Source organism: Heterodontus francisci, chromosome 13 (assembly GCF_036365525.1).
Source record: "Heterodontus francisci isolate sHetFra1 chromosome 13, sHetFra1.hap1, whole genome shotgun sequence".
NCBI lineage: Eukaryota > Metazoa > Chordata > Chondrichthyes > Heterodontiformes > Heterodontidae > Heterodontus > Heterodontus francisci.
Window position 1 is genome coordinate 105,364,170 of NC_090383.1, and position 17,240 is coordinate 105,381,409.

At 41.1% G+C, this 17,240-nt stretch overlaps 1 protein-coding gene across 7 annotated transcripts in view; it reads left to right on the forward strand.

Annotated features, from left to right (window-relative positions):
• birc6 (baculoviral IAP repeat containing 6) overlaps positions 1–17,240 on the forward strand; it is a 239,843-nt gene that overhangs the window by 201,430 nt on the left and 21,173 nt on the right. For all 7 annotated transcript variants that reach the window (XM_068045333.1, XM_068045336.1, XM_068045335.1 and 4 more), the window contains 2 exons: positions 10,407–10,552; positions 11,733–11,843. In XM_068045333.1, coding sequence (XP_067901434.1) covers positions 10,407–10,552; positions 11,733–11,843 — 257 coding nt within the window. The remainder of the gene's footprint in view (positions 1–10,406; positions 10,553–11,732; positions 11,844–17,240) is intronic.

Consider the following 17,240-nt stretch of genomic DNA (forward strand, 5'->3'; position numbering starts at 1 on the left):
CAATAACCCTTTGGTCTTCTGAAGAATCAACTATACCTCCTATTCTGGCACCATCTGCAAATTTTAAGACCATGACTATATCCACATAATGAAATACACGCTGAACAGAAGTGGCACCTAGACTGAACTCATTGCTAGTCTCATAATTTTAAAAAATCAAATTCAGGATTAACAGATGACACTTTATCTCCTCCATCTTCTTTAAAAAAAAAACTTTCCTCATATCTCCTCTTGCTCTTTCCTTATAAAATTGACTGCAAAACTGCTGTTAACTCCTACTCTGCTTTCTACCTTGTAACTGATTTGTAATCTAATTTTCTATCCTCTCCTTGGCTGATTCATCTCTCCTGTCCACTCATATACACACCTGCAGGACAAGTAACCTTGAACAGTAACCATGACTGTTTCTATTAAACCGTTCTCAGTTTTATTTTCACAAAAGCTATTGTTATAGTCCTCCAGGTATTTGTGAATTTGTGGGGCATGCCATTGTAATTTCTGCACCTTGGGTGGCTGCGTTTCATGATTGGTATTGTACCAATTTCATTGCATCTAGTTACTCTGAAAAGATCTTATAAGTGCATAAGAGAACCTCATAGTGTGGAATCAGTGAACAGCAAGATAGATCCCACAAATCAAGACGATAGTGGATTCAGTGGGATTATCAGCGGGTGGACGGGGGAGAAAATCTGTGTAACATCCTGTGATATCAATTTGGAATAATATGTCAGTTTACCTCACTATTTTTCCTCTGCCAAACTAAACAATGACTGCAGTTGCCATCTAGAAGTGAAAAATAGAATGAATAGTCAGCATGGATTTCAAAAGGGAAAATCTTGCTTGACCAACCTTCTTGAATTTTTTGAGGTGGTAACAGAGTGGACAATGGTAATGCGGTAGATGTAATTTAGCTGGATTTTCAAAAGGCCTTCACTAAGGCACCCCGTAATAGATAATAAATAAAATAAGAGAATGTGGAGTCATTTTACAAGTGGCAGAATGGATTTCCAGCTGGCTTCAATACAAAAAACCAAGAGTGGGAGTAAAGGGTAGTTATTCAGAGTGGCAGAAGGTGGGAAGTAGTGGTCCATGAGGATCAGTGCTGGGACCACTGCTGTTCATGATTTACATTAGCGATTTGGACTTTTCTAACTGCAGATGACTCCAAATTTTGGGGGGCGGGGGGAAGGTATGGGGGTAGTCAATATTCAGGAGGACTACAACAAATTACAGGTGGCCATTAATAAACTTGCAGAGTGGCAAATAATTGGCAAAGAAATTCAACATAGGTAAATGTGAGGTAGTATATTTTGGTAGGAGTAATAGGGAGGTTCCTTATTACTTGGAAGGTGCAAGTCTAGGTGGGGTAGAAGAATACAAATACACCAATCACTAAAGGTTGCACCACAGGTTAGCAAGGCGATTAAAGTAAAGCAAATTAAGCACTAGGCTTTATTTCTTGAGTGATAGAATTGAAAAGTAGGGAGGTTATGCTAAACCTGTATCGAACCTTGATTAGACCACGTTTCGAGTACTGCGTGCAATTCTGGTTGTCAATTTTTAAAAAGGATATAGAGGCAGGGAGGTTTCCAAGGATGGTGCCAGAAATGCATGGGTATACATATCAGGAAAGGACTAACGGGCTAGGCCTCTTTTCGAGTCATCGTAATAACAAAACAGAATATCCATGCAGGCTCTCAATGGAGCATCCAGTCAGTCCCATTTCCCCCACTCTATCCCTGTAGCCCAGCAAGTTTATTTTCCTCAAGTGCCCATCCGATTTCCTCTTGAAATCATTGATCATGCCTGCTTCCACCACCCTTGTAGGCACTGAGTTATTACCGTTCGCTGTGTAAAAATGATCCCCCTGTAGCTCCTAACCAAAACCTTAAATCTGTGTCCCCTAGTTCTTGTACCATCAGCTAATGGGAACAGTTTTTTTTTCCTTTACCTTATCTAAACCTGCCATAATCTTGTACACCACTATCAAATCTCCTCTGTGCTAAGGAGAACAACCCCAGCTTCTCCAAGTTAACCTTCTAGCTAAATTCCCTCATCTCTGGAACCATTCTGGTAAATCCCCACCCACAGTACACTCTGTGCACTTGCCACCCTTGGTGCTCCTTCCAAGTGGTTGTCTTGAAAAAAAGAGGGCTCTCAGGGGTGACCTAATAATGGTCTTTAAAATTATGAAAGGTTTTGATGGAGTGGATACAGAGAATGTTTAATCCTTTGGGGCAGCGCATAATTAGAGACCATCAATATAAGGTAGTCACCAAAAAATCCAATAGGGAATTCAGAAGAAACTTCTTTACGCAAAGAGTGGTCAGAATGTGGAACTTGTTACCATAGGGAGTGGTTGAAGTGAATAGTATAGATACATCTAAGGGGAAGTTAGACAAGTATATGAAGGAGAAGGGAATAGAGGGTTACGATGATATGAAGAAAGATGGGAGGAGGCTCAAGTGGGTCTGTTTCTGTGCCGTATATCCTATGTTGGGTCGGCAACCTTAATGACAAGCAAGCCATTTTTAAAAATGTAGTCAAAAATGCAATATCTTGAGCTGCAGTGCTGTTACTGAAATGCCAATAATGATGAAAAACAGGACTGAGATACATTTCAACATTTTAAAGATTTTTACAAAAAGTTGTTAATTGAATGTACTTGTGAGAAAGTATCAATGTTGTTAAAAGTTTAAAAAAGCAAAACAAGCCATTTGATTACCATCAAAGTGGGTTTGATCGATCAGGGTATAAATATATATGTCCTATGTAATCTGCAATGGACACGCTTACACCAGTCATCAGATTTGCCCATTCAACTGGTGTTGTCCAACTTGTAAAACACAGCAATACTATTGGCCTCAATTGATACACTAGCAAGTGTTGCACGTTCAGTCTGTAACCAAGGGTCTTCTGTCTTCCCCAGCTTTTTACTTGATGGATACTTTGATGCAGTTTGCAAACCATCCAATTGTGTACAACAAATTCTGCCCAAGACATCTTTATCTTGCGAGCACACCTTGCTTCAGTTCTTCCTCTAACCTTTGGCACTAGTCTTTGAAACTATTTTGTGAGGGGTTGTGATCAAAATTCCAACCACGCCTTCTAAACTTCTCAGGAGCCCCAATAAGGTTTATTGAGGAATGTGCTTTTTATTGTTAGAGGGAGTAATATGAAGAGTTGTCTTCAGGCTGCAACTCAATTTCAACTCTTGCTGCTTCTGAGTACTTGTGCAAAAAACCGTGCAATTTTTTTTTCTTTCATGGGATCTGAGCATTGCTGGCAAGGCCAGCATTTGTTGCCCATCCCTAATTGCCCTTGAGAAGATGCTGGTGAATCGCTGCAGTCCAAGTGGTGTAGGTACACCCACAGTACTGTTGGGGAGTTCCTCAGGATGGTTGTGGCTTGGAGGGGAACTTGCAGATGCTGGTGTTCCAATGCGTCTGCTGCCCCTGTTCTAGGTGTTAGAGGTCACAGATTTGAGAGGTGCTGTTGAAGGAGCCTTGAGTCGCTGCCGCGCAACTTGTAGATGGTACACATTGTTGCCACTGTACACTGGTGGTGGAGGGAGTGAATGTTTAAGGTGATGAATGGGGTGCCAATCAAGCAGGCTGCCTTGTCTTGGATGATGTCAAGCTTCTTGAATGGTGGAGCTGCATTCATCCAGGCAAGTGGAGAGTATTCCATCAGACTCCTGACTTGTGCCTTGTAGATGGTGAATAGGCATTGGGGAGTTAGGTGAGTTATTTGCTGCAGAATTCCCACTCTCTGACCTGCTGTTGTAGCCACAGTATTTATATGGCTGGTCCAGTTCAGTTTTTGGCCAGTGGTAAGCCTCAGGATATTGATGTTTTCCCCCAAACGATTTCTTCATTTGTTTGAGTCATTATTTTGGGGATTACATGGAAGACAGTTCAAATAATTGGATTAACTGTTTCCTTGTGGTATTTTACTATTACCAATTGTATCATCTTTGGTCATGTGTCCTGTGTGGTTTTAGAATAGGAGGAGGTGAGCTTCTGATAATGGTTCAGGGCAGATATGTTGACAATTTGTGTGTTACTTCAACAGGTATCTTGGAACTTTTCAGGCAATGAGTTTTATATAAGCGTTGCCATTAGGTTACTTACATTTCAAACTGTGGATGTTTCTAATTTAGGATTTTAGCACCGAATTTCCAAGGAAAAACTACTCCCATTAACTGATAGTACAAGGACGAGGGGGCAGAGATTGAAAGTTTTGGGCAAGAGATGCAGGGGAAATGTGAGGAAGACGTCTTTTATGCAACGAGTGATGATGACCTGGAAATTGCTGCCCACAAAGGTGGTGGAAGCAGAGACTATCAATGATTTCAAAAAGAAATTGGATGGTCACCTGAAGGAAGTAAACTTGCAGGGCTTTGTCTGCATATGGAGTTGAGGTTACAAACAGATCAGCCATGATTTTATTGAATGGTGGAGCAGGCTCAAGGGACTGAGTGGCCTACTCCTCCTCCTCATTCGTATGTTAGTATGAACCAGTTCACTTCACTGGCAGTGACAGCCACTGTTGCCACATTATCTGACTATTTCTCCGAACTATCACGAGTTTCCTAAATATTACTGTTTGCAATTTATCTTCTCTGTAGTATGTGAAAGTAGCAGGTCAAATCTTCATGAATACGCCACAGCATTGTAATCTTCTGTTGGATTCCGATTCAAGCCTCTTGTGCACACCTGATTTTCTTTGCTGCACCATTAGCAGCTATGCCTTCAGCTGCCTAGACCTTAAGGTCTACAATTCCCTCCCTAAGCCTCTCTGCCTCTCTACCTCTCTCTCCTCCTTTGATGCTCCTTAAAACCTACTTCTTTGACTAAACCTTTGGCTACATGTCCCAATATCTCATGGCTCGGTTTCAAATTGTGTTTAATAAATGCTCCTGTGAAGCACCTTGTGATGTTTTACTATGTTAAAGGCACTATATAAATGAAAATAGTTTTAGGTAGAACTTCTTTAGTGTATAGACAATCATGAAGTAACAGATACAGTGACAACTTAAGGTCATCTTCATTCTTTCAGTAATGTATGTCTCTGCTTAGCTGATCTGGGCATTATCAAGAATTGTTGTATTGGTCTTAATTAACAATTCTGTTGCTGGACCTATTTTTAGTCATACTTTGAGTGAAAGAACGAAAAGGCAATTTTGATGGAGTTTATGTATTGTCCAAAGAAGATTGTGATATCTTGGAAAATATTACCCACCCTGTGCTTATCTTTAAATAGGTTTTTTGGGTTATGTTTGAACCTTTCATTTCTGAAGTATAATTTATCTAAATTGGATCTTTCAACAAATTTATCCCCTTAGATTAAGCCAGTTTGACTTACAATTCCCTTTCGATGTGGGGGTGGTGCCAGAGAACTGGAGAATTGCAAATGTTACACCCTTGTTCAAAAAACGGGGGCAAGGATAAACCCAGCAATTACAGGCCAGTCAGTGAGGGTAATGCTGTCTTATGTGGTGTATTTGATAAAGTGCCATATAATTGGCTTGCTAGCAAAGTTGAAGCCCATGGAATAAAAGGGACAGTGCAGCATGGATATGAAGTTGGCTGAGTAACGGGAAACAGAGTAGTGGTGGACTGGAGGAAAGTATGCAGTGGGATTCCCCAAGGGTTGAAACCAGGACTGCTGCTTTTCTTGATAGAATATTAATGAGTGTACAGGGGTACAATTTAAAAATTTGCAGTTAGGTATGGGCAATAAATGCTGGCCTAGCCAGCAATGCCCACATTCCATGAATGAATTTTTTAAAAAAGACACAAAACTTGCAAGTGTTGTGAACTGTGAGGAGGGTAGTGATAGACTTCAAGAGGAGCATAGACAGGCTGGTGGAAATGGCAGACATGTGGCAGATGAAATTTAATGCAGAAATGTGTGAAATATATTTTGGTAGGAAGAATGAGGAATTCAATATAAAATAAAGGATACAATTCTAAAAGGGTGCAGGAGCAGAAGGACCATGGGGTATATGTGCACAAATTGTTGAAGGTGGTAGGACAGGTTGAGAAAGTGGTTAAAAAGGCATATGGAATCTAGGGCTTTATGAATAGAGGCATGGAGTACAAAAGGGAAGGAAGTTATTATCAACCTTTTCAAGCACTGGTTTGGCCTCATTGTGTCCAATTTTGGGCTTTGTACCTTGGCAAGAGGGTGCAGAAAAGATTCACAAGGATGAGAAACTTCAGTTACATGGATAGATTGGAGAAGCTGGGCGGTTCTTCCTTCAAAAAGAGAAGGGTGAGAGGAAATTAGATACAGGTGTTCAAGATCATGAGGGGTCTAGACAGAATAGAAAGAAATTGTTCCCAATGGCAGAAGGGTCAAGAACCAGAGGATACAGATTTAAGGTGGTTGGCAAAAGAACCAAAGGCTACATGAGGAAAAACTTTATGCAGTGAGTGGTTAGGATCTGGAATGCACTGCTTGAGATTGTGGTAGAGGTACATTCAATTATAGCTTTCAAAAGCAAATTGGATAAGCACCTGGAGAGAAAAATTGCAGAGGTATGGGAAAGGGTGGGGGAGTAGGACTAACTAAATTGCTCTTTAAGCTGAATGACCTCTTTTCTGTGCTGTGAAATACTTTTAAATTCTATGAAATACTTTTAAGTAATATAGCTGCCTAGATGACTTTTGGAAATTATACTGAGCAGTTGCCTTAGAGGATTACTGCATTGGTCCTGTGACTTCCACACCTCTTACAGGGTTATTCATTCGTACCTTGGTTTATAGCTGGGTTAATATGTTTCATATTGAACCCTTGAAACTTAAGTTTCTCTCAAATCTGAGGACACAAGTATAAACAAAAGTACAGAGCATGAAATTGGCAGCAAGTAGGTTCTTATTGCTATTTTGCATTTGTTTAGATCATTGGTTGTGATCAGCTGTGAAAGTTTGATTTTGAGCATAAGAGAATAGAAACTAAAATCTATGTTGATGCTGTGCACTTGGTCTAGGGTTTGTGCCAGTGAAGATGTTATACAGTTAAAATTTCATGTAGCGCTTTATGAAGTTGAAGGATCCCCAAATACTTCACAGTGAAAATTTTTGAAGTGCAGTAACTGTTGTGTTTAATGGGACTGCAGTCCATTTGTATTCCCAGCACGTACATTGGAATTTTAAGGCGAGTTGGCTTTTGTTTTAATAAAAGTATTATTTTCTGCCAGCTAAAATTTCTCTTCCAGAAATGATGGGAATAATAGTGAGATCATTTGGGAGCTGACTTACCTATGCATGCAATGCCAGTTATCAAAACTCAACAAACTTGAAACAAGGCAAAATGTCTTTCTGAATGATGCAAATCTTTGAAGCTTCATTAATTCACTGCTTATTAGACCTTTGTTAAACACAGTTTTTTGCATGAGTAGTGGTATATGGAAAATATTGGGTACCTGGGAATAGAACCATAGAAAAATTACAGCACAGGTGACCATTCAGCCCGTCGTGTCTGCCGGCCGAACAAATTAGCCGCCCACCTTCCAGCACTTGGTTTGTAGCCTTGCAGATTACAGCACTTTAGGTGCAGGTCCAGGTACCTTTTAAATGAGTTGAGGGTTTCTGCCTCCACCACTGTTCCTGGCAGTGCATTCCAGACACCCACCATCCTCTGGGTGAAAATGTTTTCCTCATGTCCCCTCTAATCCTCCTACCAATCACCTTAAATCTATGCCCTCTGGTGATTGACCTCTCCGCGAGGGGATAAAGGACCTTCCTGATTACTCTATCTAGACCCATCATAATTTTGTACACCTCAATTAAGTCACCTCTCAGCCTCCTCATAACTGCAACTTTCAAGCCCCGCCAACATTCTTGTAAATCTCCTCTGTACTCTCTCCACAGCAATTATGTCCTTCCTGTAATGTGGTGACCAGAACTGTACGCAATACTCCAGCTGTGGCCATACCAGTGTTTTATAAAAGTTCCAGCATTACATCCCTGGTTTTGTATTCTATACCTCAGCCACTAAAGGAAAGCATTCGATATGCCTTCTTTACCCTATCTACCTGACTTGCCACCTTCAGGGACCTGTGGACATGCACTTCAAGGTCTCTCACTTATTTTACCTCTCTCAATATCCTCCCGTTTATTGTGTATTCCCTTTCTTTATTTGCCCTCCCCAAATGCACTACCTCACACTTCTCTGGATTGAATTCCGTTTGCCACTTGTCCGCCCACTCAGTCAAACCATTGATATCATTCTGGAGTCTACAGCTATCCTCTTCACTATCAACTACACGGCCAATTTTTGTATCATCAGCAAAGTTACCAATCATGCGTCCCACATTTAAGTCCAAATCGTTAATGTATACCACAAACACTGAGCCCCGTGGAATGCCTCTGGAAACCGCTTTCCATCCACAAAAACATCTGTCGACTACTAACCTTTGTTTCCTGTCACTGAGCCAATTTTGGATCCACATTCCCCTGTATCCCATGGGCTTCCATTTTTCTGATCAGTCTGCCCTGCAGGACCTTGTCAAATACCTTACTAAAATCCATGTAAACAAATCCACTGCACTACCCTCATCAATCCTCCTTGTTACTTCCTCAAAAACTTCAATCAAGTTAGTAAGACATGACCTTCCCGTAATAAATCCATGCTGACTATCCCTGATTAATCTGTGCCTTTCTAAGTGGCAGTTTATCCTGTCTCTCAGAATTAATTCTAAATAATTTACCCACCACGAGGTCAGACTGACTGACCTATGATTATTTGGCCCATCCCTCACGCCCTTTTTAAACAATGATATAAGATTCGTTGACCTCCATTCCTCTGGCATCTCACCCGTAACCAGTGAGATTTTGAAGATGATCCTCAGCGCATCCGCTGTTTCCTCCCTGGCTTTCTTTAACAACTTTGGATGCAATCCATCCGGTCTTGGCGATTTATCCACTTTCAAGGATGTCAGACCCTCTATTACTTCCTCTCTCATTATGCTTATCTTGTCTAATATTTCACACTCCTCCACTTTTACTGCAATGTCTGCATCATCCCTCTCTGTGAAGACAGAGACAAAAAAACTCATTAAGAACCCTGCCCACATCTTCTGCATCCACGCATAAGTTCCCTTGTATATCTCTGACAGGCCCTACCCTTTTCTTAGTTATCCTCTTGCTTTTAATGCACTGATAAAACATCTTTTGGTTTTCCTTGATTTTACCTGCCAATAATTTTTTCATGTCCCCTCTTTGCTTTTCTGATTTCCTTTTTTACTTCACTCTTTTTACTTTACTTTCTATACTCCTCTAGGCTTTCTAAAGTATTAAGTTTTTTGTGATCGTTATAAGTTTTTTTTCTGCTTTAACTTACCCTGTATGCTTCCAGATAACCAGTGGGCTCTAGATTTGGCCGTACCACCCTTTATCTTTGTGAGGACATGCCTACACTGTGCCTGTAGAATCTCGCTTTTGGATGCCTCCCACTGGTTTGCAACTGATTTTCCTTCAAGTAGCTGTATCCAGTCCACTTTCGCCAGATCACCTCTCAGTTTCATAAAATTTGCCTTCCCCCAATTTAGAATTTTTACTCTTGTTTTATCTTTGTCCTTTTCCATGATTATGCTAAAACTAACTATTATGGTCACTATCTCCAAAATGGTCACCCACTGCTAGTTCATCCACTTGCCCTGCTTCATTACTAAAGACTAAATCTAGAATTGCGCCTCCTCTCGTTGGGTTTGTTACGTGCTGGTTAAAAAAAGTAATGATTATTACTACGTTGAAATGGGTCTGATTTTACATTGGGAATATCTCATGTTGTGGATTGGCTTCGCTTACTTAGGTTTTGGACTGTTTGGCAGCACATATTTGATTATTGTTTATGATATCAATGCATGCATATTGAGAAAATTAGGTGGGTGCTTTTTTTAAAATAAAAGGCTGTGTTTGCTGACAACACAACCACTAGGTGGCGCTGCAGTGGCAGATGCTCAAATGCAGCCTTTGCCACTAAAACGTCTCAGCCTGCGACGTCAAGCAGCTGCCAGGACTAAATATGGCGCTGCTCAAATAATCACACGAAGGCAACCTAAACACATGGAAGCGCACCTTGGTGGGAGGGGAGTGAGGGAGCGGGCGGGAGGGAGGAGGAGAGCGTACCCGCCACCGCCAAGGTCTTCTGTCGCCCTCTCCCCGCTTTCTCCCCTCTTCCCCCACCCCGGCTCTCTGCCCGCGTTACGTCATCTGCGCATGTCCCAACCAGTCCTGGCACTGCGGAACGCAGCGCATGCGCAGAAAGAAGGAGCTAATCTGCGCAAGTGCTTAGATTGGCGCAGTCTGATAACGTCAGCTGCCGGCTGCGTTGTCAATAATCACTTTGTTTTAAAAATATAAAACCCACTAAACATTACTGTTTGTTACTGACAGATCCAAGAAAGATAAAAGTAAAGCAGGATCCAAGAGCGATGCAGCAGAAGCAGAATCTGAGGGACTAACGCTGCTTGTACCTGACATTCAACAAACTGCAGAGATTGTCCAAGTTGCAACCACCAGCCTACGACAGGCAGCGCACGGTATGGCTATTGACTTAATGGTGTACAATTAAGATGTAATGTTTGGCAACAGTTAAAAGAACTTGATTTGAACAACCTAGGTTTTAGTATCAAAAAGCAAACCTTGCAGTGTTAATGTTTTGTGGAAATATTTGTCATTTTCCAGGCTGCTGCTGATGGCAGTGCTCTCCACAAAAATATCAATCTGCACTACTGGGAATGTGCGTGGGTCTACATTGACTTTGATTTGATGCTTAATCATGAAAACTGCTCACACTGGGCACTGTACTCAGCAGAAACGTGTGTTTTCTGTCTTTCTTTTGCCCCCTCACTGCAAGCCGTAAGCTTCAGAGCTCTTAAATCCAATAACTGTCCTAATTTCTGCTGGGAGTTGAACTCTGCAGACATTTACATGCAAAGGAACTGCTGTATAACCCTGCTGCATTTTCTTCACTTTTAACAGACTGCAAAGTTTCATTCTCCTCAATTCTGCTTTCCAGAGCAATTTCTTAAAATAAGTAGAATTAACCACCTTAACTACTGATTTACTTTTGCCATGCTTTCTATGTAGGTCTTGACTTCCTTGTTAGAGTACAAATCAGTGGGCTGTGGAGGACTGTTATCTTGCTGATGTGCAAGTCTTGATGGTGTTTCTACAACAACAACTTGGCTTTTCTATTCAGTGCAAAAGATTTCACAGCTGAGCCAGATCCTGTAAACTTTGTGTCTACATGCAGTTGCAGAAGTGGTCACTGGATGGTGAACAGGAGCAGAAATTCCAGTCAATGTTTTGCCACTTTCCTAACCCAAGGATACTGTGGCAAAATTGTTCTACCACTGTGCCAACTGAGATCCCCTAACTCCAAGCACGAGAGATCAAACTAAAGAAAGGAAAGAACTTGCCTTTGTATAGCAATTAAAGACAGACTTTGACTCGTGTGTTTCAGAACTGTGCAGACTATTTAAATACATAGAATTTAGAGCATAAAATCAGACCATTCAGCCCGACTGGTCTGTGCCAGTGTTTATGCTCCACACGAGCCTCCTCTCACCCCTGTTTTTCCAGCCCTATCAGTATTTCCTTCTATTCCATGCTCCTCGTGCTTGACCAGCTTCGCCTTATTTAAGCCACTGGGGAGGTCTGTTCAGAGATTTCAGTACCATATTAGATTTTCTCCACTATTTATTCTTTTTGTTTCAGAAAAGAAAATTGCAGAATCCACAAAGAAAGCTATGACCAGACCGAGGCCTTTAGCAGTCACACGCTCGCTAGAAGAAAAATATGTAGCTGCAATGAAAAAACTGCAGTTCGGTAAGTTTCATTTAACATACAGCAGATAAAAGAATCAAACAGGGTGCAAGGAATTTCCTGTGCAGTATGCTTTACTTAATAGAGGCTGCATTCATGTAATTCCCTCGATGGCTCAGTGAGTAAATGTACTATTCCTGCCACTTCCTCATTGCTTAGTGTACAAATGCACTTCATGATGATGTTACAATTGATGTTAGCATCTTTAAGCTAAGGAGGAAAAGCATAGGCCAGGGTTCCATCTGTTGATTATCCAACAACCTCAGTTGGAGGTATGCAGATGTGAATTTTGGATGAATGCATGTTTGGACTTGGATGTTACAGCATCTACCTACATGAATGGCTTTTTGAGTGAGCTCCTGAAGGGCTGTTGAAAACTACAGAATTGTTTCCTCAAGGTGGTTATCACCTTCAGGAGAAGAGGTAAAGGGAAGACAATAAAGGCCAAAAAAAGCTTCATCCTTTTTACTGAGTAGATTTCTCTAAATCATATTCTTTGGGGCATCGCGTTTTAGATTTATCTTTTTAAATTTATAATTGGTTAAAAATTTCAACATTTGGAAATGTGGTCAAGTCAGTGAAGTTTTCATTAGAAGCTGTCACTCGACCAGATGCATATTTGGCAATGTTCCCTCTAACTTGTGCGGCTGTACAGCAATCTGGAAGGTACTGCGCAATGCAACAAACAGGCCACACTCAGCAAAGAAAAATTAGAGGGAACATGGGTATTCACAATGAATGACGAGCATCTTTGCAGTTCATTCAGGGATGTTAGTCAGTGTTTGAGCCTGGTAGTCATGATTTTTGGAGCAAACTAGGGGCATTGCAGCTTTCAGATGAATAAAAGCTGGTTATCTCTTGACGTGTTTACGCTAGGAAGAGTTTTTCTTGGTGCATTGATGTAACCCTGTGATTTTTATCAAAATAAGTAGAAAAGCTGACTGTTTTGAGAAAATGCTACAGGAAAATGATTCTCCAGAGTAGCTGCCAAATGATCAGATGTTTTAATATTTATTTGAACAAAGAGGGAAAAAAATAGATGTTGAGTGGCTGTAGAGAAGTGATTAATAGACTGCTGTTTAAAGAGGTTGATGCAGTCTTTCTTCTCTGCCACCAGGGAATCAAAATAATAATTACTGCCCAAACCCTTATTGTACTCTGAGGAAACATAGCACAGGTAGTAAAAAGCTGGAAATATTTAGAACATCTTGGCTGAGTACACAGAATTTGCTTCCTCTTATTATTGTGTGTTAAATGTTCCATCCAGTGGTCAAAGGACGTTTTTCTGCAGCAGGTCAGCCTGGTAGTAGGTGTGATTCCCTGCTCTCCTGAGGGGGGGTGGGGTTTAAAATGTGCAACCTAATCTTTTCCAATGCAGATCTGATATAAGCAAATTTGTGATGACATGCTGATTTCTGAGAATTGACAAGCCTTATAAAAATGGCTCACTGCATTTGTAAAAAAGCCAGCATTTTGGATTTTCATTCTGCTTCCCCCACTACCCCTGGAGAAGACTAGACCCCTCTATTATAACCTTATTTAGGAGGGTTTTTTTTAAAAAGGAAAGAAAGACTTGCATTTATTTAGCACCTTTCGCAACCTCCATGTCCCAAAGTGCTTTACACCCATTGAAGTACTTTTGAAGTGTAGTCACTGTTCTAATGTAGGAAATGGGTAGTCGGGGCTATTTGATGCTACCTGCTTTTCTTTTTGAGATTGCCAAAAGAGCTGGGCAATTTTTTTTCCTGATCCTGAAACTTGTGCATGACCTATTTGAGCTGTATTTCTGGTTAGTTAATGCATGATTGAGTTTTATTGTTCCTAGTTCTTTGCCAATAATGCTCTTTTAACGGGCTGTTAGGACGTGCATGAGATCAGCTTAGATTGACTCTTTATCTCAGTTTTTCTTTTGTTTCACCTGATCATTGTTCAGCACTGCCATATCTGAGATTGGAAACTTATGTTCAAGAGTTGTGGGTACATGTGCATGTAAGTCTCTGTACTCCAGTGTTCTATACCATATATATGTTGAAGCTATGTAACACCATCCAAGTCCATTTGTACCTCTGCTTATCTGGTGCTGAAGGGCACATCCATGCTTTTGTTACCTCTACTCCTGGCCATCATCCCATCTTGCACTCTCTTTGGACTTGAGAGTGCCCAAAACTCTGCTGCTCATATCTTAACTCACACGAAGTCTCATTCACACATCACCCCTGTTCATGGTGAGCTACATTGGCTCTCAATTCGCCAACATCTTTTTTTTAAAGATAATTCTCATCCATGTATTCAAATCTCTCCAGGGCCTTAGCCCTCCCAATCTCTGTAACCTTCTCCATCCCTACAACTCTCCTAGAAATCTGTTTCTCCAACTCTAGCTGCTTGTGAATACTCCACTCCCTTTGCCCAATATTGACAGCAGTGCTTTCAGGCCCTATCATCTGTAATTCCCTACCTAAACCCCTCCACTTCTCTCTCCAACTTTAACACTTTTCTTAAAACCTAGCTGTTTGACAATGCTTTTCATCAATTAATCTAATAGCGCCTTGTTTGACTTGGTATCAGTTTAGTTTAGTTTAGAGATACAGCACTGAAACAGGCCCTTCGGCCCACCGAGTCTGTGCCGACCATCAACCACCCATTTATACTAATCCTACACGAATCCCATATTCCAATAACATCCCCACCAGTCCCTATATATTTCCCTACCACCTACCTGTACTAGGGGCAATTTATAATGGCCAATTAACCTACCAACCTGCAAGTCTTTGGCATGTGGGAGGAAACCGGAGCACCCGGAGGAAACCCACGCAGACACAGGGAGAACTTGCAAACTCCGCACAGGCAGTACCCAGAATCGAACCCGGGTCCCTGGAGCTGTGAGGCTGCAGTGCTAACCACTGCGCCACTGTGCCGCCCATACTTATCGATCACACTCCTGTGAAGTGCTTTGGGATGTTTTACTAGATTCATAGAATGGTTACAGCACAGAAGGAGGTCATTCAGCCAGTTGTGTCCAAGCTGGCTCTCTGGAAGAGCAACTCACCTAGTCCCACTCCCCTGCCTTTTTCCCCATAACCCTGCAAATTTTTTGCTTCAGATAATTATCCGATTCTCTTTTGAAGGCCTCGATTGAATCTGCCTTCACCATGCTCTCTGGCAGAGTATTCCAGATACTAACCATGCATTGTTGCTTCTTTTGCCAATCATCTTAAATCAGTGTCCACTGGTTCTCGACCCTTCCACCAACAGGAAGTATGTCCCCACCTACTCTGTCCAGACCCCTCATGATTTTGAAATCAAATTTCCTCTTAATTTTCTCTTCTCCAAGGAGAACAGCCCCAGCTTCTCCAATCTATCCACATAACTGAAGTTCCTCATCCCTCTGGAACCATTATCGTGAATCTTTTCTGCACCCTCTCTAATGCCTTAACATCCTTCCTAAAGTGTGGTGCCAAGAATTGGATACAATACTCCAGTTGAGGTTGAGCCAGGGTTTTATACAGGTTTATCATAACTACCATGCTTTTGTACTCCATACCCCTACTTATAAAGCCCATGATCCCATATGCTTTATTAATCGCTTTCTGAACTTTTGATTTGTGCGCGTATAGCTCCAGGTCCTTTTGCTCCTGCACCCCTTCTAGAATGGTACCCTTTTATTTTATATTGCCTCTTTGTTCTTCCTACCAAAATGAATCACTTCACACTTCTATGCATTAAATTTCATCTGCCACTTGTCCGCCCTTTCCACCAGCCAGTCTATGTCCTCTTGAAGTCAACCGTGAAGAGGATAGCGATAGACAATACTTCCAAATTTTGTGTCATCTGCAAATTTTGAAATTGTGCCTGTACACCCAAGTCCAGGTCATTGATATAGATCTAGGAAAGCAGTGATCCTAACACTGACCCCTGGGGAAACCTAGTATATATCTTACTCCAGTCTGAAAAATAACTCTTCAATACTCCTCTCTCTTTCCTGTCGCTCAGCCGATTTTGCGTCCATGCCTACACACTCTGTTTTATTCGATGAGCTTTGACTGTGCTGACAAGGCTGTTTATGTGGTACTTTATCAGATGCCTTTGGAAGGTCATGTGCACCACATCAACCGCATTACCCTCATCAACCCTCTGTTACCTCATCAAAAAACTCAAGCAAGTGAGTTAAACACGATTTGCCCTGAACAAATCTGGCCTGGCTTTCCTTAATTAATCCATATTTGTCCAAGTGACTATTAATTTTGTCCGGAATTGTCATTTGTAACCGCTTTCCCAACGCCAAGATTCGACTAAAAGGCCTGTAGTTGCTGGGCTTCACCTTTTTTGAATAAAAGTGTAATATTTGCAATTCTCCTATCCTCTGGCACCACCCCTGTATCTAAGGAGAATTGGAGGATTATGGCCAGTGTCTCTGCTATTTCCACCCTTAATTCCCTCAGTATCCTTGGATGCATCTCATCAAGCATTGTTGTTTGGTCGACCTTAAGCACAGTCTTACCTTTTTATCAATTTTTAGCCTGTGCACCATGTTAAGGGCACAATATAAATGAAAATTATTGGTGTTTTATTTGTGTAGTGGGGTGGAATTTGGATTGCCTTTCTCCAGCTGCAATCTCAAGTTGGGCAAAATGTTAAATGAAGGCTTTTCTCAACTTAGCAACAGGTCAGATGTAGTTTTTTTTATGATTATGATTCAGATTGACATAAAGTAAACCTTCTTATACATGTTTAAAATTGGCAACACCAGCTTATCTTTTCCAGTGAATGAAATCAGTTATGAAAATTTGATAACCTATAATGAGAAAATTGGCATCTTGGCAAAAAAAACATTCACTAAAAAACAATCCGTTCAGGCATATTTTACATAATATGACACTGAGCACCCACATAATATGACCCATGGTGTTTTAATTGACAAGTGCTTTGTGTGAACAGATGAAAGATGTGTCTAAAACATTTGGGTTTTCCCTCAACTCACAAATTGAGTTTTATGCAATCATAACTTCATAAAAGATCATCTGATTGGTGATTTTATTAAAATAAGTGCAGAAATTGAAATAAAGCATAAAATAAACATTATGGGAGAAGCTGGGATGCACAGTGCCTTTTTACACCTGAGCCCCAAATATATATCCAGTGACAATCCTTTATACACTCATGGCTGTAAGGTCCTAGCCCAAATGACTTTAAACACTTCCAACCCAATTCCTAAAAGATGTTGGACATATAGCACAAAACTACCTAGAGTTGGTACTAAACAATTCACCCTCGAGATACCATGACACTGCTTGGTGTGGCAAATGAAAAAATTTACATTGGCTCAGGGGCTGTTCTTTGCTTACCTTAAGGCAATATTGAGCATAGATCGTTAGACTTATGTTTGTTGCTGACCCAGGTTTC